We start from the raw sequence: 23,893 nt of genomic DNA, 5'->3' as shown, positions 1-23,893 counted from the left end.
GAAAATCAGCTTTTACCACTAACAGACTTCTACTAACAGAACTTATAAAGAATATCTTCAGAAAGATGAAAATCAAACCCAGAAAAAAGAGATGCAAAAAAAAGTATGGAGACCAAAGATATTGAGTATGATTTCCAAACCAGTAGACATAAAAAGGGAATAAAGGAATAAAGAAAACAATATGCAATATAAAGCAGAAAAGGAGAAATGAGAAGAAGCAAATAAAAGGTATTTTAAATGGCAAATTCAAAATGAGATGGAATAAGTGACATCAGCAAGATGGTGAAATAGGAGCTCTTTACTGTCATCCCCCTGCAGAAGCATCCATTTTGAAAACTACCTCCAGATGAGAGTATCTTTATGGAAGTCCAGGAGTCCAGTGGAGAAGTTCCAGCACACTGTTGGAGTTTTTTGAGGCCAGGAGTTTGAGACCAGCCTGGCCAACATGGTGAAACCCTGTCTCTACTAAAAAACAGAAAAAAATTAGCTGGGTGTAGTGACGCACACCTGTAATCCCAGCTATTCAGGAGGCTGAGGCAGGAGAATCGCTTGAACCCAGGAGGCAGAGGTTTCAGTGGGCCAAGATAGTGCCACTGCACTCCAGCCTGGGGGACACAGCAAGACTGTCTCAAAAATAAAATAAAATAAAATAAAAAATAAAAATTTTCAGAATAGATAAATTGAAGTGGCTAAGAATAGTTTTGCTTTTCCTGCATCACTGCCTCCACTAGGTGGCAGAGCTCAGTGCCAAGAGAGACCTCCCTTGGCCAGCGATTTCTCCCACAGGAAAAGTGAGAGCTTAGTGAGTGAGCGCATGCCTCTTCCAGCCATGTGGAACACTGTCCATGAGACCCATAGCCGAAAACAATTAACAAAATGGCAATAGTAAGTCCTTACCTATCAATAATTACCTTGAATGGGAAATGGATTTAATTCTCCAATCAAGACATAGAGTAGCTGAATGGATTTAAAAAAAAAAAACAGAGACCCAGTTACATGCTCCCCATAATAAACTCACATCAGCTTTAGGGACATACACAGGCTTAAAGTGTGGAGATGGAAAAAGATATTCCATGCAAATAAAAACCAAAAAAAGAGTAGGGATTGCTACACTTATATCACACAAAATAAACTTTAAGTGAAAAGCCATAAAAAGAAACAAATAAGCATTATATAATGTTTTTTAAAAAAATCAATTCATTAAGAGGCTATAAGAGGCCAGGTGCGGTGGCTCATGCCTGTAATCCCAGCACTTTGGGAGGCGGAGGTGGGCAGATCACTTGAGGTCAGGAGTTTGAGATGAACCTGACCAACATGGTGAAACCCCATCTCTACCAAAAATACAAAAATTAGCCCGGTGAGGTGGCGTGCATCTGTAGTCCCAGCTACTCAGGAGGCTGAGGCAGGAGAACTGCTTGAACCAGCAGGCGGAGGTTGCAGTGAGCTGAGATTGTACCACTGCTCTCCAGCCTGGGAGACAGAGACTTTGTCTCAAAAAAACAAAAAAGAAAAAGAAAAGAAGCTATAAGAATTGTAAATATATGTTCCCGGGGAGAAACAGTAATAGAACAACAAGAGGAGACTTCAATACCCCACTTTCAACAATGGATAGATCATCCAGACCAAAAATCAATAAGGAAATAGTAGATTTGGACTACACTTTAGGCCAACTGGACCTAATGCACATATATAGAACATTTTATCCAGCAGCAACAGAATATACATTCTTCTTAAGTGCACGTGGAACATTCTCCACAACTGATCATGTTAGGCCACAGATTGAAATCATACCAAGTATCTTTTCTTGACACAATGGCATGAAACTAGAAATCAGTAAGAGGAGGAAAACTTGTGGAAATTAAACAACATACTCCTGAAAAATGGGTCAAAAAAATCAATCAAAAGGAAAATAAGGAGACATCTTAAGATAACTAAAAATGGAAACACAACACACTAAAACACATGGAATGCAGCAAACGAAAGTCTAAAAGTAAATTTTATAGTGACAAACACCTACATAAAGAAAACATAAAGATCTCAAATAAACAACCTAACATTATACCTCAAGGAACTTGAAAAAGAACAAAGCCCAATGTTACTAAAAGAAAGAAATAACAAAGATCAGAACAAAAATAAATCAAATAGACACTAGAAAAGCAATAGAAAAGATCAATGAAACTCTGAGATTTTTTTCTGAAAAAATAACAAAATTGACAAACCTTAGCTAGACTAAGAAAAACAGAAAGATAAAATCAGACATGAAAGAGAAGAGATTATAATTGATACCACAGAAATGCAAAGCAGCCTAATAGAATACTATGAACAATTATAAGTCAACAAATTGTATAACCTACAAGAAATGCATAAATTCCTAGAAATATACAACCTACCAAGACCGAATCATGAAGAAACAGAAAATCTAAACAAACCAATAATGAGGAAGGAGATTGAATCAGTAATCATAAATCTCTCATGACTTAACTAAACTAGAAAGCCGCTGCACAGCAAAAGAAATAAACAACAGAGGCCTGGCACAGTAGCTCACGCTTGTAATCCCAGCACTTTGGGAAGCCGAGGCGGGCAGATCACGAGGTTAGGGGATCGAGACCACGGTGAAACCCCGTCTCTACTAAAAATACAAAAAATTAGCCGGGCGTGGTGGCGGGCGCCTGTAGTCCCAGCTACTCGGAGAAGCTGAGGCAGGAGAATGGCGTGAACCCGGGAGGCGGAGCTTGCAGTGAGCCGAGATTGCGCCACTGCACTCCAGCCTGGGCGACAGAGCGAGACTCCGTCTCAAAAAAATAAAAAATAAAAAAAAAGAAATAAACAGCAGAATGAAGAGACAACCTGTTGAATGGGAGAAAATGTTTGCAAACTGTCCAACAGGGAACTAATATCCAGAATATACAAGGAACTCAATAAGAAAAAAAGAAAGAAACAAATAATTCCATTAAACAGTGAGCAAGAGACACAAATAGATACTTCTCAAAAGAAGACATAAAAATAGCCAAAAGGTTTATGAAAAAAATGCTCAACACCACTAATCATCAGGGAAATGAAAATCAAAACCACAATGAGATACCATCTTACCCCAGTCAGAATGGCAATTGTAAAAAGACAAAAAATAACAATTGTTAGTGAGCACTTGGAGAAAAGGGAACTCTTATATACTCCTGGTGAGAATGTAAACTTGTATAGCCACTATAGAAAACAGTATGGAGATTTCTCAAAAAAACTAAAAGTTTGATCCAGCAATTTCACTGCTGAGTATCGACCCAAAGGAAAAGATATCATTATAACAAAGGGATACCTGAACTTGTATGTTTATTGCAACACTGTTCACAATACCAAAGATATGGAATCAACCTAAGTGCCCAACAATGGATGAATGGATAAAGAAAATACGTATACACAGTGGAATAGTAGTCAGCCATTCAAAAGAATGAAATCATGTCATTTGTAACAAAATGGATGAAACAGGAAGCCATTATCTTAAGTGAAATAAGCCAGGCACAGAAGAACAAATATCGCAAGTTCTCACTTATATGAAGAAGGTGAAATATTTGGACACGTGGAGGTAGAGTGTAAAACCAGATCAAAGAGACTGGGAAGGATGAGTGGAGTAGGAAAGGAGGAGGTTAAAGAGAAGTAGGTTAGAGTACAAACATACAGTAAGATAGAAGAAATAAATTCAACGTTTGATTGCAGAGTAGGATGACTATACTTAACAAAAATGTATCATACTTTGGTGATGGACACCCTGAATACCCTGACTTCATCACTGCACATTACGTACATGTAATAAAATAGCTCATGTACCCTATACATTTGCACAAATAAGAAAAAAATCCCATCAAAGAAAAGCCGAGGACCTGACTTCACTGGTAAATTCTACCAGACATTTAAAGAAAAATAAATATCAATCCTTCTCAAACTTTTCCAAAAACTAGAAAGGAAGGGAATACTTCCAAACTTATTTTATGAGGCCAGTATCACCTTGATATCAAAGTCAGAGAAAGACATTACAAGAAAAGAAAATTACAGAACAATATTCCTGATTAACATGGATGCAAAAATCCTCAACAAAATACTAGCAAACCAAATTCAACAGCGTATTAAAAGAACCATACACCACAATCAAGTGGGATTTATCCCTGAGATGCAAGGGTGATTCAATATATGCAAATCAATAAATGTGATACACTACATTAAAAGAATGAAGGACAAAAATCATATTATCATCCCAATTGATACAGAAAAAAGCATTTAACGAAATTCAATATCCTTTTATGATTAAAAAATCTACTCTCGACAAATTAGGTATAGAAGTAATATACCTCAGTACAATATAAAGATCATATATGGCCAGCCCACAGCAACATCAAACTCAAGGGTGAAAAACTGAAAGCTTTTCCTCTAAAACAGGAACAAGACAAGGATGCCCACTGATATGGTTTGGCTCTGTGTCCCCACCCAAATCTCATCTTGAATTGTACTCCCATAATTGCCACACGTTGTGGGGGGCACCCGGTGGGAGACAATTTGAATAATGGGGGCAGTTTCCCCCATACTGTTCTCATGATAATAAATAAGTCTCATGAAATCTGATGGTTTTATCAGGGATTTATGCTTTTGCATCTTCCCCATATTTCTCTTGCCACTGCCATGTAAGAAGTGTCTTTTGCCTCCCTCCATGATTCTGAGGCCTCCCCAGCCGTATGGAACTGCAAGTTCAATTAAACCTCTTTTTCTTCCCAGTCTCAGGTATGTCTTTATCAGCAGCATGTAAACCGAATAAAACACTCACTCTCACCAATTATTTTCAATATATAGTACTGGAAGTCCTAGTCAGAATAACTAGGCAACAAAATGAAATCTAAGACATACAAATTGGAAGGGAAGAAGTAAAATTGTCTTTGTTTGCAGATGATATGATCTTACATATAGAAAACTCTAAAAACTACATCAAGAAAGTGTTAGAACTAATAAATGAATTCAGTAAAGTTGCAGAATACATGAACATTTAAATATTTGGTGGGATTTGTATACATTAACAACAAACTATCCAAGAAAAATAAATAATTCAATTTATTATAGCATCAAAAAGAATAAAATACTCACAAAAGAATTTAACCAAGGAGGTAATAAAAGATCTGTACACTGGGATTAAGTGCAGTGTCTCATGCCTGTAATCCCATCATTTTGAGAGACTGAGGTAGGAGGACTGCTTGATCATTTACAGGCAGCCTCTTTTGCACCTTTCAAATAAAACTACTAAACTAAATAAAATATATTTAAAGCTAGCCTTTAGCATACGTCAAGCAGGTTTTGAGAATTCTTGGCCCCTGCCCCACAGTTTTTTCCACATGGAACCCTTACAATGGTATCTGAAATGCCTACATTAATTCTTTTATTTGGATCCAGAAAAAAGAAAGATATCAGAAATTTAATTGTCAGCTATTGTCACCTCATATTTGACCAGTTCTCACCCCTGACCCCAACACTCTTCTGCAGACTGCATGACCAAACACATTCTGAAGGCAGAGAAGGAAAGTCCACAGAATGGAGAATACTGAATAAAAATGAGAACACAGGCTTTTCTTTCTTTCTTTCTTCCTCCCTCCCTCCCTCCCTCCCTCCCTTCCTTCCTTCCTTCCTTTTCTCTTTCTTCCCTCTGTGGCCCAGGCTGGAGTAAACTCGGCTCGCTGCAGACTCCCTGCGTCCAGCTCCTGTGATTCTCCTGCCCTGGCCTGCGGCCATCCCTCCCTGGTTTTTCTCCTTTGGCTGGAGTCCCGCTTTCGCCATGTCGGCCACGCTGGTCTCCAGCTCCTGACCTCCAGTGCTCTGCCCGCTTCGGCCTCCCGAGGTGCTGGGACTGCAGACAGAGGCTCGCTCATTCGGTGCTCGGTGTTGCCCGGGCTGGAGTGCAGTGGCGTGGTCTTGGTTCGCTGCAGCCTCCGCCTCCCAGCCGCCTGCCTTGGCCTCCCAGGGTGCTGGGATTGCAGCCTCTGCCCGGCCGCCGCCCCGTCTGGGAGGTGGGGAGCGTCTCTGCCTGGCCGCCCATCGTCTGGGTTATGAGGAGCTCCTCTGCCTGGCCGCCCCGTCTGGGATGTGAGGAGCGCCTCTGCCCGGCCGCCCATCGTCTGGGAAGTGAGGAGCCCCTCTGCGCGGCCGCCCCGTCTGGGATGTGAGGAGCTCCTCTGCCCGGCCGCCCCGTCTGGGATGTGAGGAGCCCCTCTGCCCGGCCGCCCCGTCTGGGAAGTGAGGAGCCCCTCTGCGCAGCCGCCCCGTCTGGGAGGTGAGGAGCGCCTCTGCCAGGCTGCCCCGTCTGGGAGGTGGGGAGCGCCTCTGCACGGCCGCCCCGTCTGGGAGGTGGGGAGCTCCTCTGCCCGGCCACCCCTTCTGGGAGGTGGGGAGCGCCTCTGCCCGGCCGCCCCTTCTGGGAGGTGGGGAGCGCCTCTGCCCGGCCACCCCGTCTGGGAGGTGGGGAGCGCCTCTGCCCGGCCACCCATCGTCTGGCATGTGAGGAGCGCCTCTGCCCGGCCGCCCCGTCTGGGAGGTGAGGAGCCCCTCTGCCCGGCCGCCACTCCATCTAGGAAGTGAGGAGCACCTCTGCCTGGCCGCCCCGTCTGGGATGTGGGGAGTGCCTCTGCCCGGCCGCCCCGTCTGGGAGGTCTACCACAGAGGCCAGAAGCAATGTGGGGGCTAGATGTGGTGGCTCACGCCTGTAGTCCCAGTACTCTGGGAGGCTGAGGCGGGTTGATCACTTGAGGCTAGGAGCTCCAGACCAGCCTGGCCAACATGGCGAAACATATGAAAAATACAACTGTCAACCAACCAACGAACCAAGCGACAACAAAACAGGTCTACCCTGGAGTCATACTCTAATTTTTTCTATTTTCCTCCCTTTCTGATCCTTTATCCCACTTTCTTTTTCTTCCTCTTCCTTCTCCTTCTTCTTTGTCAAATAGAGGATTGAGTTATTATCATTGATCCATACAAAGTCCCTCTCTCATTTATTTTCTTTAATTCCCACCCCCCATTTCTATTCCCCGTCTTCCCATGTGCAACCTTCCTAATAGGTTCGATATGCATCTTTTTGTTCGTATGTACTTTTAGAAAATGTTTATTGTTTTGTGTGCAAAAAAAAAAAAAAAAATGAGAACACAGAAGACCGGAGAAGGCACCATCCTTATCTGTGGGGTTTTGATGAATATTTAAGAGCTTTCTCTACAATTTAAACACAAGGTAGGGGATGTGATAGCAGAAAGGACACCACTAAGCATGATGTGTTTCATTCTACTAAATGGGACAGTGGTTAAAGTTACAATTTAATTTACAAGTCCTGTATTGATATAAAACATTCCAACTAACACAATGGTACATAGTACTTCAATTAGCCTACTGTTTGTTCGATTTTAGTTGACAATAAACTGTGTTTTATAACTGCTATTTTCCTAAATACTGCTTATTTTCCTAATTGTAGGTTTCTTTCCTGTTTACTGCTTGTTATTTCCTATATCAAGCATGAGTTTATTCTAGCTATCAATTGCACAATTTCACTTCCTTGAAAGAGTCTTTGCATCTAGTGATGAGCTCTAATGTCTGGAAATTCTCCTGGCTTCCATCTTGGGTATGGTTAAGTCTTTATTGATCTTAGCAATTTAATGAGTTGCATCTGCCTCTACTTTTTTCACTTCCAAAAATAAAGACATGAGGGAACTGTTCAATTGCATTTGCCATGTTTTCAGATGATCCAGTTAAAGACACTAGGTATATCAGATAATAATAATAACCAAATAATGCAAGATTAAAACCACTGTTTTGTGAAACTATTTTTAGGTGAATTTTAAAGGACAATATTCTTTTGCTTTTCTTTGTATTAAATTGGGAGGCAGCTGGGTCAAAAAATTCTTTCTTTTTACAGTTACTTTTTTTAAAAGCTCCATATAACTTCTAGTTCCTTGCTATTCAAAGTATGGTCCAGGGAGGCTGGGCACGGTGGCTCAAGCCTGTAACCCCAGCACTTTGGGAGGCCAAAGCAGGCGGATCACTTGAGGTCAGGAATTCAAGACCGGCCTGGCAAACATGGCAAAACCCCGTCTCTACTAAAAATACAGAAATTAGCCAGGCATGGTGGTGTACGTCTGTGTTCCTAGCTACTTGGGAGGCTGAGGCAGGAGAATTGTTTGAACCCAGGAGGTGGAGGTTGCAGTAAGCTGAGATGGTGCCACTGTACTCCTGCCTGTGTGACAGAGCGAGACTTCATCTCAAACAACAACAACAACAACAAAAACAAACAAACAAAAAACAAAGTATGGTCCAGGGAGTTTGTTAAATTGAAAATCCCAGGTCCCACTCTAGAACTTCTCAGTGAGAATCAACATATAAAAAGGATCACCAGATGATTCAAATGCATATTTATGCTTTCCTAGATGGAAAGAAAGAACAAAACTCAATGACAAATTTTAAAAGTCACAATAATAAAAGCATTGTTAGATATTAAAAATAGATAATATCAATTCTTTCTCAACATATCAGCATTGACATTTTAATACCAAAGAAGATACTTCTAAGGTAAATAGTATCATAAAGGACCACCAATCATTCAGCATTGATTTACAATACTATTTACCATGTAACATAAAATTCTTCTTGTTATTCTGTACATATCAATAACGTATGGCATGTATCGATATGTCATAAATCAGAAAATATTTTAAAATCAATATAAGCATGTAATTATTTCAAAGTTTTATATATATATATATATGTATGTATACTTTTAGTTCTGGGATACATGTGCAGAATGTGCAGGTTTGTTACATAGGTATACACGTGCCATGGTGGTTTGCTGCACCCATCAACCCATCATCTACATTAGGTATTTCTCCTAGTGCTATCCCTCCCCCAGCTATCTCCTAATGTTCCCCTCCCTGTGTCCATGTGTTCCCATTGTTCAACACCCACTTATGAGTGAGAACATGCAGTGTTTGGTTTTCTGTTCCTGTGTTAGTTTGCTGAGAATGATGATTTCCAGCTTCATCCATTTCCCTGCAAAGGACATGAACTCATCCTTTTTTATGGCTGCATTGTATTCCATGGTGTATATGTGCCATATTTTCTTAATCCAGTCTATCATTGATGGGCATTTGGGTTGCTTCCAAGTCTTGCTATTGTGAATATTGCTGCAATAAACATACGTGTGCATGTGTCTTTATAGTAGAATGATTTATAACCCTTTGGGTATATACCCAGTAATGGAATTGCTGGGTCAAATGGTATTTCTGGTTCTAGATCCTTGAAAAATTGCCACACTGTCTTCCACAATGGTTGAACTAATTTACACTCCCACCAACAGTGTAAAAGCGTTCTATTTCTTCACATCCTCTCCAGCATCTGCTGCTTCCTGACTTTTTAATGATCACCATTCTAACTGTCATGAGACAGTAGCTCATTGTGGTTTTGATTTGCATTTCTCTAATGACCAGTGATGAGCTTTTTTTCATATGTTTGTTGGCCACATAAATGTCTTCTTTTGAGAAGTGTCTGTTCATATCCTTTGCCCACTTTGTGATGGGGTTGTTTGTTTTTTTCTTGTAAATTTGTTTGAGTTCTTTGTAGATTCTGGATATTAGCCCCTCATCAGATGGATAGATTGCAAAAATTTTCTCCCATTCTGTAGGTTGCCTGTTCACTCTGATATTTTATTTTGCTGTGCAGAAGCTCTTTAGTTTAATTAGATCCCATTTGTCAATTTTGGCTTTTGTTGCCATTGCTTTTGGTGTTTTAGTCATAAAGTCTTTGCCCATGTCTATGTCCTGAATGGTATTGCCTAGGTTTTCTTCTAGTGTTTTTATGGTTTTAGGTGCTACGTTTCAGTCTTTAATCCATCTTGAGTTAATTTTTGTATAAGGTGTAAGGAAGGGGTCTAGTTTCAGTTTTCCACATATGGCTAGCCAGTTTTCCCAACACCATTTATTAAATAGGGAATCCTTTCACCCATTGCTTGTTTTTGTCAGATTTGTCAAAGATCAGATGGTTGTAGATGTGTTATTTCTAAGGCCTCTGTTCTGTTCCATTGGTCTATATATCTGTTTTGGTACCAGTACCATGCTGTTTTGGTTACTGTTGCCTTGTAGTATAGTTTGAAGTCAGGTAGTGTGATGCCTACTGCTTTGTTCTTTTTGCTTAGGATTGTCTTGGCTATACTGGCTCTTTTTTGGTTCCATATGAAATTTAAAGTAGTTTTTTCTAATTCTGTGAAGAAAGTCAATGGAAGCTTGATAGGAATAGCATTGAATCTATAAATTACTTTGGGCAATATGGCCATTTTCATGATATTGATTCTTCCTATTCATGATCATGGAATGTTTTTCCATTTGTTTGCATACTCTCTTATTTCCTTGAACAGTGGTTTGTAGTTCTCCTTGAAGAGGTCCTTCACATCCCTTGCAAGTGGTATTCCTAGGTATTTTATTCTCTTTCTAGCAATTGTGAAGGGGAGTTTGCTCATGATTTAGCTGTTTGTCTATTATTGGTGTATAGGAATGCTTGTAATTTTTGCACATTGATTTTGTATCCTGGGACTTTGCTGAAGTTGCTTATCAGCTTAAGGAGATTTTGGTCTGAGACGATGGGGTTTTCTAAATATACAATTATGTCATCTGCAAACAAGGACAATTTGACAAAGCTTTTTAAAGGAACCTAAAGAGTTAAACTATAATAGGGAGAATGCTACGCTTTAAGCTCAGAAATAAGAATCAAGAAACTGATTTCCATTTTTGAAATGTAGAAGAGGACAGTGGACTAAAATATTAGTCACTGATTGCGGCATGGCTGTTTCTTTTCATGTGCATCCAGATCTTCTTGTAACACTATTTTTCCTTCTCTTTCTCTCTTGTTATGTGTCATCTTGCTATTTATTTGTTTTCCCTGCATTTAATCTAATTATTCCCTACTGTTATTCCCAGTAAGCAATTCCTTTCCTAATTCATTACATTTATTTTGTATTATTTACTTTTTCCACGTTTAGCCCTGCTATTTGACCATTCTCTTTAAACAGAGCTTCCTTATTTATTAGTTACTTAATTATTGTATTTGCCCTCCCCCGATTCCCTACCTAGTCTTACTCTCCTCTCCACCCCAACGACACATACACACATATACACATGCCAAATTTTCCAGTTTTCTGAATATATTTCCAGAGATTTTGAGGTATATGCACAAAACAGATTTATATCCATATCTATAGATATAGATATGATTTTTCCCTTTTTTTCCACAAATGGCAATGTACTGCACACTGTATTTTATACCTTGCTTTTTTCACAAAATGATATACCTTAAAGATTTTTCAATAGTGGTACAGAAAAAACTTCTTTGTTCTTTTCAATAGCTGTATAGTCTTGTATGAATAAAAAATAATTTGTTTAATCAGTTCCCTATTGATGGACATGAAAGGTGTTTTTAATCTTTTGCTATTACAAACAACTCTGCAATGAATAATGTTACACCTATATCATTTTGCAAATAAGCATATAAATATTTGTAAAAATAAAGTTCTAGAAATTAAATCTTTGGGTCAAAGAATATGTGCATTTGTAATTTTAATATATATTTCCAAATTTTCCTTTATACAGGGTTGTACCAAATCACATTCCCTATGGCAAAGTATCATTGGAACAGACTCAGCAAGAATGTGTAATCACACTTTTGGATCTTTTCCAATTTCCTGGTAAAAAATGGCATCATGTCCTTAAAATTGTTGTGGGTGCTCTTTGTATATTAAATGCACCTTTTATCTCTACCAAGAATTGAAGGTATTTTTCTTTTTTTTCTTTTTTTCTTTTTTTTTTTTTTGAGACAGAGTCTCACTGTGTCACCAGGCTGGAGTGCAGTGGTGCGATCTTGGCTCACTGCAACCTCCACCTCCCGGGTTTAAGTGATTCTCCTGCCTCAGCCTCCCAAGTAGCTGGGACTACAGGCGCCCACCACCACGCCCAGCTAATTTTTGTCATTTTTAGTAGAGACAGGGTTTCACCATGTTGGCCAGGATCATCTCTATCTCTTGACCTTGTGATCCGCCCGCCTCAGCCTCCCAAAGTGCTGGGATTACAGGCGTGAGCCACCATGCCCAGCTGCAGATATTTTTCTAACTTTATTTATCCCTGGCTTTATATGAAATTACTTTTCCACGTAGAGTTAAAAAAAATCCTTGATCAATGTTTTCTTTTACAGCTTTAGGAATTTTTGTCACAGTTAGAAAGTTCTTATTACTCAAGATGATTGAAAAATCTCATAAAATGTAAGACTGAAGTTTTCATGATTCAATTTTTCCCACTTAAATTTTTAAACTCGTTTTAGACTCATTTTTAATTTCTCCTGCTGTAAGGTAAAAAGTAAGGCTCCAGTGTTTTTTTCAGATGACTACCTGGTTAATCCAACACTATTAATAATTTATCTTATTTTCCCACACCACCTCCACTGATTAGTTAGATGTCACTTTTACCATACACTAAATTCTTTTATGTATTTGAATCCATTTCTATGCTATTTTTACATTGATTTTTCTGACTCTTCATGTGCCTGTACCATCCTGTTTTAATTACTGTAGCCTTATATTAAATTCTAACATCTAGTAGGTGAGTGCCCCCCTCATTACTCTTCTTTTCCAGAGTTTTTCCAGCTATCCTTGCCTGTTTTCTCTACATGAATTTTAGAACCATCTTGCTTACATAAAAAAAAAAACTTGCTTGTATTTCTATTGAGATAATATTAATTTATAGATGAATTTAGGAAGAATTGATGACTTTAAATAATTTTGAAACTTTCTTCCAAGGTTATGATATACCTGCCACTTGTTCAGCCCTTTTTAATGTTTATTGATTGTATTTTATGTTTATGTTATACAGCTCTTACACATTTCTTGTTAAGATCTATCTTTCTTTCTTTCTCTCTTTCTCTCTCTTTTTTTTTTGAGACAGAGTCTCACTCTGTTGCCCAGGCTGGAGTGCAGTGGTGTGATCTCAGCTCACTGCAACCTCTGCCTCCAGGGTTCAAGTGATTCTTGTGCCTCAGCCACCAGAGTAGCTGGGATTACAGGCGTGTGCCACCACACTTGGCTAATTTTTGTATTTTTAGTAGAGACAAGTTTCACCATGTTGGCCAGGCTGGTCTCGAACTCCTGACCTCAAGTGATCTGCCTGACTTGGCCTCCCCAAGTGCTGGGATTACAGGCGTGAGCCACTGCACCCAGCCAAGTTTATTCTTAATACATTATCTTTCCTTTTATAAATGGAGTATTTTCTTCTACTATATTGAAGAGAGAGATTCTTGCTATGTTCCCCGGGCTGGAGTGCAGTGGCTATTCACAGGTGCAATCACAGTGCATTACACCCCCAAACTTCTGGGCTCAAACTATCCTCCCATCTCAGCCTCCTGAGTAGGTGGGATAGCAGGCATGTGCCACCATGTCCAGCTTATTTGCTCACTTATTGAGGGGGTTTGAAATATTTTCCACCAACACCAAGTGGGGGTTGAAGGAGATAACAATGGGAAATTGTTCTAAATAACATAAAGGCAAGGATTAAAGAAAATACCAACTATATTGTGTTGCTACTCAGCAGATTCTATTATACTGAAATCAGAAGAGAAAGCCACAGAATGATTTGCCTACACATTCATCTCCCTGGTGCAAGTGGGTATTGTTCTGTACCCTGTGGCAGGATTATAAATACTGCCAGAGAACAAGTACACAAAGTTGTTATGGAAACCAGAACGTTTCAGCTCAAGAGTTATTTACAGAGAACTTTCAGGATTATTACATTCGATAAAATCAACTCTTGTTTTGCTTCACCCTGCGCTACTGTATCCCAATCAAATATCTATTTTTGAGGGTTCTTCAATCAGCTGTACTTATGTAAATAAGAATTCAGGAGTCAGTTGATGGGGACCACATCACAAAAGTGTAATTTATGAGTAGCATTTTTTTATCACATGCTTGAAGCTTGTCCATACTTGCCTCAACCATTGTCAAGTTTGCTGGTTTCCGTAATATAGGAATAAGGTAGCTATTGACTACTGCCTTCCGCAGATAAATATTTCCTCCAATGTAGCTGGTGTCTGTGTTGCCTGATACTGTGGCACTGTGGGACTAGGCTCTTCACATTCTACAAATTACCTTTGAGGCTAGACAGTGACAGCTGCCTCAGGCTATCATTTTTGTCCTTAATTGTGAACTGGAATTTTTCTAGCCATCCAGGAGGATCTTTGAAAAAGTTGGGTATTTTTTGTTTGAAAAGGTAATTGTACAATGAGGATTTTCATCGCCTTTGAAGGATCTTTTGAACCGTTTGATGTTTCAGCAGATGAAACTGTGGAGGTTGTCAAGCTGATGATAAAGGTATGTACTTCATTCCCAAGCCACCAAAATGTATATTAACTTTAACAATGCAGTGCATTTAAAAATGTTCAAAGGGTAGAGATGTTATTGGGCACATTTTCAGCAAACAGGGAATGAAAACTATTTGAAAATACTATTATTTGCTTACACAATAGATTTATAAGAAGATAGTAACTCTGGTGGTGTTAGACAAGAAAGCAAAAAGAGCCAATCAATTATCAAGAAAAAAAAAAGTCTGACTTCTTTTTAGGGAATGTGTGGGTTGTGCATAGGCCAGATAATATTATTGCAATTCTTCACAAAAGGACAAAAGCAAGACACTAACTTCAGGCTATATAAGTGGGACATGCCAGTCATCAGATAAATGTTTTATTTGGTGAGCAAACAACTACAAAGAACCGAAGGATTTTGGAAGCAGAGAGGACTTTAGGAACTTGTGAGCTATGGCTTCATTTTGCATTCAGGAAAAACTGAAGCTCAGAGAGGTTGACTATCTTACCTAGGATCATAGAGCCAGAATAAGAAATAACTTGGGTACAGTGTCTTCCTTATAAATTTCATATAAATGTTCACTCCAAAATAAAAAATTAAGCAAAATATTTAGTTTCTGATCATCAAATATTTAACTTGGAGATGGTTATTCCTATTTGCTAAGCAGCATTTACTGAACCATAGTTACATGATATTCAGTAGATTATTATGATGACTGAAATCTAAATCTTGTAACACAAGGGATCTTAACCTCTATGTTTTATGAATCCCTTTGGAAGTCTGGTGAAGTCTACAGACTGCTTCTCAGAATGTCTTTAAATGCATAAAATAAAACAGATATGATAGAAATGAAATTTGTTATATTGAAATACATTTTCAAATATTAAAAAGCAAATGTATGAAACAGTGACACGTGGACTTTCTGATACAAAAAGAGAGTATATTTCTGGTCTAGTAATGTAGGGATGTACTGTTTTCATAATATGTTGATACATAAATGTATCAACACATTAACAAGTTCTAGCAGCTCATCTAATAACTATTGTATTTTCAAAATACAGATCAGTAGAAATAATATTTTGAAATATTTGCAACAGCTATAATGTGATATGAAAACATCTGTGACTTCCATTGGTGTCAGTCACAGGTGCAGCGACTACTCTTACTTTAATTTGCTGCCTACACGCATAGTTGAAAGAAAATCTCAATTTCATTTAGAGTTAATAAAATAAAGATGTAGTTTCTTCCCATCTAAATTCTATCCATAAATGTTTTGGAAGTTCTCTAAGTTAAGAACCCCTATTTAATACTTCTTCCCTTTGTCCCAAACAATTACAAGGCCCAGAGGAAAAAAATGTAAAGGGAAAGAGAGTACATTTCTGGTCTAGTAATGTAGGGATGTACTGTTTTCATAATATGCTATTGATTTTTAAGGATTATTTCCACATTCCTCTGTCTGAAGACAAACAAGGCAGGCGGTATCTGGAGTTAATGTATGCTGGAGCTGCTCTAAAGGATAGTTGGAGTCTTGCTGATGTTGGAATATCTTTCTGTTCAACTCTCAAATGCTTTGTTAAGGTATGATGGTAAGGATAATATTCATCTAAGATATCTCATTTTGAATAAAGTTGGGGATAAATCAACCAAAGTAATTCCATAACTTAAAAAGAAATTGTCTCTTTTTGCCTTCTCCTCACTTCCATTTGTATAACGGGTCTTATGCATGCTTTGTGCTGTATGGGGAAGTGAGACATGGAGAAGGGATAGAGTTGCCCGCTCTTTACTCTTCTGCCTCTTGCCTCCCCATGCCCTTTGTTGCCTGCCCAGTCCTGTCATCACAGAACCGATATGAAAACAAAGCCAAGGGGCAGATCTGGAATTTCAATGTGGGAAGAAGAGCATTAGATCATTTCAGTGGGGCCACAGTGATTACCGGCAGTGGAATGAGGAAGGAGAAGAAATTCTCAGTAACAATAAAAATGAAAGGGAATTTTCTACATCCAAATCCAGCCAAAATAGCCATTCCAATTAGGTGTACAGGCAATAAAGATATTTTTTCATTTATAGAGGGTCCTTAATCAATGGTGCTTAACTTAAGATGCACGGTTGGGCTTTAAGAACCTTAAAAAACCCTAAAGTTGTAATATAAACAAAATTAATGTGCCTAGAGATTTTCTGAGTCTAACATCCTTTATGATCAACAATTTTTTAAAGGAATGGGTGGTCCAAAGAATTTAAACGCTCCTGCTCTAGGGTAGAAGTATTATCCTGTATTAGTGCTTTACCGTATATAAAAATATGAACCTTAAGAAACTTAGGAAAGTATACATTCTCCACTAAATGGGGCACCAAGTTTCTCATATTTAACATTCAAAAAAATTATGTTAACTTTTAACATAATTTTGTTAACATTTAAAAAAAAGTTAACTCTTTTTTTTAATATATGTTAGTACTTGACTAAATAGATGTTTAAAAGGAATGCTCTGGGCCGGGCACAGTGGCTCATGCCTGTAATCCCAGCACTTTGGGAGGACAAAGTGGGAGTATCATGAGGTCAGGAGATAGAGACCATCCTGGCCAACATGGTGAAACCTCATCTCTCCTAAAAACACAAAAATTAGCTGGGCATGGTGGCAAGCGCCTGTAGTCCCAGCTACTCATGAGGCTGACAAAGGAGAATCACTTGAACCCGGGAGGGGGAGGTTGCAGTGAGCTGAGCTCGAGCCACTGCACTGCAGCCTGGGCAACAGAGTGATACCCTGTCATAAAAAAAAAAGAATATTCTTCAATATTTATTATTAAGTAGGAAAGACAAGTCACAGAATAATGATGATTGAATCATCCCATTTACGTAAACAAAAGACCATATTTACATACGTTTTTAATGTTTTATTTTTTCTCCCTCTTTTACTCAGAAAATGGAAGTATAACATTACATTTCAAAGCAGAACAAATTCCGGCCACTTCTTAATGTCTTCTCTTTATATATTCAAATATATTTCCATACTAGGTTTTTGGTGCCATACAGGATCAACTCTCTAAAATTTCCCAGAATTCTGTAATGCCAATCATAAGGTTCAAGACTTTTGTTTGCTTGCTTTGAGATGGTAGTGTAAGTTCAATACTAACATTTGAGCTGACTGCAAGAATCTGATGGCTTTTCAGGGATGTAGACAAAGTTTTTAACAGTATGGATAGGATACTTTTATTTAACTAAGGACTGATTTTATTTTTATTATATAACATTTTAAAATTTATTTTTGACTAGGTAGTATGTTCACATGGTTCTCAATTCAAAAGGAACAAAAAGATACATAGTAAAAAGTCTCCTGGCCAGGTGTGGTGGCTCACACTTGTAACCTAGCACTTTAGAAGGCTGAGGTGGGTGGATCACCTGAGGTTGGGAGTTTGAGACCAGTCTGGCCAACATGGTAAAACCCCATCTCTAATAAAAATACAAAAATTAGCTGGGTGTGGTGGGCACACCTGTAATCCCAGCTACTCAGGAGGCCGAGGCAGGAGAATCACTTGAACCTAGGAGGCAGAGGTTACAGTGAGCCGAGATCACCCCACTGTACTCCAGCCTAGGTGACAGAGTGAGACTCCGTCTCAAAAAAAGAAAAAGAAAAGAAAAGAAAAAGAAAAAACTCTCCCTCCTCTGGCCCCCAGTTTCCCTCCCCAGATGCAACCTATGTTCATGGTTTTACTTACAAAAACATTTCCTAAATTCTGCCAATAAAGCATCATATATCACAGTGATGCAAGCTTCACGCTGAACTCTTTTACCTGAAGTTTTAAACTGCTAATTCTATAAATAAAAAGTAGGGGTAAAAGAGGTTATTAAATGAAACCAACCTGAGCAAGATGGTGAGACCCCATCTCTACAAAAATATTTTAAAAATTATCCCAGTGTAGTGGTGCACACCTATAATCCCAGCTACTTGTGAGGCTGAGGCAGGAGGATCAATTGAACCCAGCCTGTGCTAGAGAGTGAGACCCTGTCTCAAACAAAAAAGAGGAGTTTATTCAAGAGAGCCAGAGCAGAAGTCACAGGACTGGACAACACACAGAGTTTAATTTAAAACTCTCAAGTTCCCTAAAATTTTACTAATTGTACTCTTCATTCCGTCCAGTAGAATCACATTTAGAGAATATCCCAGGCCTCAAAGAATGCAGTCATACCAGCTCTATCATGCTTGATCTATCTCAGGTTACCAAGGCTGATTTCCAAGTCATGTTAGTTGCTTTACTGAATAATTAAATACATACACATTTAAGTAGTACCTTTCCTACTTAAGTATGTTTAAGGCCGGGCGCGGTGGCTCACACCTGTAATCCCAGCACTTTGGGAGGCCGAGGTGGGCGGATCACAAGGTCAGGAGATCGAGACCATCCTGGCTAACGCGGTGAAACCCTGTCTCTACTAAAAATACAAAAAAATTAGCCGGGCGTAGTGGCAGGTGCCTATAGTCCCAGCTATTCGGGAGGCTGAGGCAGGAGAATGGTGTGAATCTGGGAGGCGGAGCTTGCAGTGAGCGGAGATCGTGCCACTGCACTCCATCCAGCTTGGGCGACAAAGCGAGACTCTGTCTTAAAAAAAAAAAAAACTATGTTTAATCATGTTACTTTGTGAAAGTTAATTTGCCTTGAGAGAGATGGAAGATGCCACAGTAAGGGAGGGAATGAATCCCTGAAGTGCATCTCTTTAGCATCTCTAAATTTTGGTACAACTTAGAAATACCATGTGAACCCAAAACTTTTGTAAAGTTCAAAAACTTGGCAAGTAAGTGGTTTTTCTTTCTAAAAAGGTACAAGTAGATATTATGTCTCATGAAATAAATCCAAAATAGTTGGCTTCTTTACTGTGCTCATATTTTTGTGTGCTTACAAGTTTCTGCTTGTGTGAAAAAAGAGAGAAAGACACTGGATAAATACAGAGATTATCTACTGTTAAATACATTCTTTAAATAGTCAATGCTTTTTCCAGCTTCCCTGTATATTATGCTTTTCTTTTAATGGTAATATAGACACATTTGGAAAAGAAATGGAAATAGGGGTAATACAAGAATAGTGGGAAAAGAACACTTATTCTCACCACTCCTACTCAACGTAGTGTTGGAAGTTCTGGCCAGGGCAATCAGGCAAGAGAAAGAAATAAAGGGTATTCAATTAGGAAAAGAGGAAGTCAAATTGTCCCTGTTTGCAGATGACACGATTGTATATTTAGAAAACCCCATCACCTCAGCCTAAAATCTCCTTAAGCTAATAAGCAACTTCAGCAAAGTCTCAGGGTACAAAATCAATGTGCAAAAATCACGAGCATTCCTATACACCTATAACAGACAGAGAGCCAAATCATGAGTGAACTCCCATTCACAATTGCTTCAAAGAGAATAAAATACCTAGGAATCCAACTTATAAGGGATGTGAAGGACCTCTTTGAGAACTACAAACCACTGCTCAACGAAATAAACAAGGACACAAACAAATGGAAGAACATTCCATGCTCATGGATAGGAAGAATCAATATCGTGAAAATGGCCATACTGCCCAAGGTAATTTATAGATTCAATGCCATCCCCATCAAGCTATGAATGACTTTCTTCACAGAATTGGAAAAAACTACTTTAAAGTTTATATGGAACCAAAAAAGAGCCCGCATTGCCAAGACAATCCTAAGCCAAAAGAGCAAAGCTGGAGGCATCACGCTACCTGACTTCAAACTATACTACAAGGCTACAGTAACCAAAACAGCATGGTACTGGTACCAAAACAGATATATAGACCAATGGAACAGAACAGAGCCCTCAGAAATAATATCACACATCGACAACCATCTGATCTTTGACAAACCTGACAAAAACAAGAAATGGGGAAAGGATTCCCTATTTAATAAATGGTGCTGGGAAAACTGGCTAGCCATATGTAGAAAGTTGAAATTGGATCCCTTCCTTACACCTTATACAAAAATTAATTCAAGATGGATTAAAGACTTACATGTTAGACCTAAAACCATAAAAACCCAGAAGAAAACCTAGGCATTACCATTCAGGACGTAGGCATGGGCAAGGACTTCATGTCTAAAACACCAAAAGCAATGGCAACAAAAGCCAAAATTGACAAATGGGATCTAATTAAACTAAAGAGCTTCTGCACAGCAAAAGAAACTACCATCAGAGTGAACAGGCAACCTACAGAATGGGAGAAAATTTTTACAATCTACCCATCTGACAAAGGGCTAATATCCAGAATCTACAAAGAACTTAAACAAATTTACAAGAAAAAAATCAAACGACCCCATCACAAAGTGGTCAAAGGATATGAACAGACACTTTTCAAAAGAAGACATTTATGCAGCCAACAGACACGTGGAAAAATGTTCATCATCACTGGCCATCAGAGAAATGCAAATCAAAACCACAATGAGATACCATCTCACACCAGTTAGAATGGCGATCATTAAAAAGTCAGGAAACAACAGGTGCTGGAGAGGATGTGGAGAAATAGGAATACTTTTACACAGTTGGTGGGATTGTAAACTAGTTCAACCATTGTGGAAGACAGTGTGGCAATTCCTCAAGGATCTAGAACTAGAAATACCATTTGACCCAGCCATCTCTTTACTGGGTATATACCCAAAGGATTATAAATCGTGCTGCTATAAAGACACATGCACACATATGTTTATTGTGGCACTATTCACAATAGCAAAGACTTGGAACCAAGCCAAATGTCCATCAAAGATAGACTGGATTAAGAAAATGTGGCACATATACACCATGGAATACTATGCAGCCATAAAAAATGATGAGTTCATGTCCTTTGCAGGGACATGGATGAAGCTGGAAACCATCATTGTCAGCAAACTATCGCAAGGACAGAAAACCAAACACCGCATGTTCTCACTCATAGGTGGGAATTGAACAATGAGAATGCTTGGACACAGGGTGGGGAACATCACACACTGGGGCTTGTCATGGGAGGGGGGGAATGGGGAGGGACAGCATTAGGAGATATACCTAACGTAAATGACGAGTTAATGGGTGCAGCACACCAACATGGCACATGTATACATATGTAACTAACCTGCACGTTGTGCACATGTACGCTAGAACTTAAAGTATAATAAAATAATAATAATAATAAAGAACATTGTATTAACTTTTCCTTCTTTGGAAAAGAACTCTTATGGAAGCCATAATCAATATTTTCTATGGTATATACCTCCAATTTCTATTAACACAGGAGTCAGTCTTGACCATTTATTGCGGATGCTGTTGCAGTTCACTGTGTTCCTATAGACCATGGCATGAGGCACTGCAAAAGTGTATGTTTTTGTACAACATACAGAGGCACTATCACTTTTGCCCCCTTCGTTTTAACCTGTGTTATCATGGAAACCATTGCTTAAGTTTTGTCCACTGTTTTCACCCAGTGCTTAGAATAGTACCTGATAAGATATACAGTAGGCTGTACATAAATAGGTATTAAATAAATGAATTGATAAAGGTTTGAGAGGTAAAGTATGGAAATTAACAAGACGGTATATGATTGTCTGCAATTCATAGCAAGGTACTGAGATGCATTTCAGGGATCCATTCTCTCCCTTACTGTGGCATTTCCCATTTCTCTCCACTCTTAGGGCAAAGCACTCCCCAGTATTCTTGGCTTTTCCCCGACCAACATCAAGATTCTTAGTTGGAAGCAGCAGAAACAAAGCCTAGATAATTTAAACAGAAAATAAATATTGAAAAGCTATTGGGTAGTTTTCAGAAGATTGGAGAATCAGTCTTAGAGATTATGCAGCCAGAAACACATCTAAAGCATGCCCCAGAACTAATCTGGGAAGGTCACCACTGCAGGCAACACTGAGCCCTCAAAGCAGGCACTGGACATGCTGCCAGCCCTGCTGCCAGGCCAGCAACTTCAGAAATGCCATTGCCCAGAGACTTTCCTGTGTCTGTTGCTTCTCTGCCTTATTGGCTCCTAATTCAAAGTGGGGACAGATAGGTAGGTCTGATTGGGAGCACCCTGTCACATGTCCATGCCCTACTGCAAAGGGAGCAACTATCCAGCAGGTTGTGCTTTTCAGAGCGTGAAGTGGGCTCAGCCTCCCTAGGACTCCTTCTGGTTTCCCTGCCTCCTTCTATAACCAGACTTGTACCAACCAAGTGCTGGGGTCAAAACATAGTTAATCCCTCCTGACATCCCTGGAATGTTGTGAAAAGCTGTTTTATGCTGAGAGATTGAGTTAACTGTAGTACCATTGTGTAGATGTCTATCAGATAAGTTAGAGAAGTTTGTACTATCTTGACAAGTCTAAATTTGATTCAAAATGATAAACATTTTAGCTTTCAAAAGGTACTGTTAATGTATAAACACCAAAATCCAATATATGTGGTTTTACATTTATGCATTTTTATACACAAAAGCATGTATAAACATGTTTCTTTAAAATTTACACACGAAAGCATGTTTCTTAAAAATGGCCCTCTTTTCTAAGATGAGTCATAAAAAAAGGTATGAAAAGAAACTGGTGAAGAAAGGTGTTCCAATTCAGTGTCCAAGACTCCACGGATAATCTCTCCAGAATGATTACCACACAAGAGGAGAAGTTTATGGAGACATCTCACTGGAATTCATTCGGTTCAACAAAAACAAATATTACTTCCCCTTTTGTTCACTCTGGAATAGTTCAGCAAGCTTCTGCTTACTTAGTGCTGTAACTCCAAAACAGCAAAATATAAAAAAGTAGAACTTGAGAAAAAATACAACAGTACATTCAAAACTTTCATTAACTTGTTTCCTTTCAGTCAGTTCTGTTTAGCTTTTCCTTTTTTATTGTTAAAGTACATGTATGAATTTACCGTAAGTTTGCATTTGTTTTTTGAAGGTAAGCATGGAATTATTCTCATGAAATAGAACGTATTTTTATTGAAAAGTAAGCTACTTTGTATATATCTCTTGGGTTGGTTTGTTTGCATCTCAGTTTGTTTATAAAGGAAAAAGTCTAATTTTGTATATGTCCAACAATGATTTGTGTATGGCATTATTATTTAATAGCATCTGACTTCCTTGGTTGTGACTGACTAGGCTTCTCTGATTCAGAATACTTGGGGAGGAGTATCATATAGAGAGAGAGAGGTAGAGAGATGCCTTCTCTTATGTGGATAAGGTGGGTTAGCAAGTTGCTGTTAATTGGCATCTACCTACTCCCTCGTCATACAACCAAATTAGAAAGTATTGACAACTAATGTGCCTCACTAGAACTCAAAATGGGTTTTCCCATAAAACAAGGTTTATACAAAGGTGAGTATGTAGAGTTAAAAAGTGCAATGAGAACTATTATCCAGATACATTATTGATTAAAAAGGCCTGGGATGTCATTCAATATTTATTATTTATTTATGTGATAAAAGGTTCCTGAGTGCTAAAAAAAAATGAACAGACTCTGCAGGTGTTAATTTTCTCGAGACTTAAGAACCTGGCTTCATTAAT

General features: G+C 38.7%; 1 protein-coding gene across 7 annotated transcripts in view; it reads left to right on the top strand.

Annotated features, from left to right (window-relative positions):
- Nucleotides 1-23,893, top strand: part of ANKUB1 (ankyrin repeat and ubiquitin domain containing 1) — a 69,635-nt gene that overhangs the window by 23,689 nt on the left and 22,053 nt on the right. For 2 of the 7 annotated variants that reach the window (XM_063620233.1, XM_055251304.2), the window contains exons 2-3: nucleotides 14,304-14,404; nucleotides 15,830-15,973. The exons of 1 other annotated variant lie outside the window; for it this stretch is intronic. In XM_063620233.1, the coding sequence (XP_063476303.1) occupies nucleotides 14,315-14,404; nucleotides 15,830-15,973 (234 nt within the window). In that variant the 5' untranslated portion in view covers nucleotides 14,304-14,314. Of the gene's footprint in view, nucleotides 1-13,854; nucleotides 14,069-14,268; nucleotides 14,405-15,829; nucleotides 15,974-23,893 lie in introns of those variants that run through there. 4 more of the 7 variants (XM_055251305.2, XM_063620234.1, XM_063620236.1 and 1 more) reach the window with 4 other exon arrangements.

The sequence above is a fragment of the Symphalangus syndactylus genome, chromosome 17, assembly GCF_028878055.3.
Source record: "Symphalangus syndactylus isolate Jambi chromosome 17, NHGRI_mSymSyn1-v2.1_pri, whole genome shotgun sequence".
NCBI lineage: Eukaryota > Metazoa > Chordata > Mammalia > Primates > Hylobatidae > Symphalangus > Symphalangus syndactylus.
This window is presented reverse-complemented; position numbering and strand designations above follow the sequence as displayed.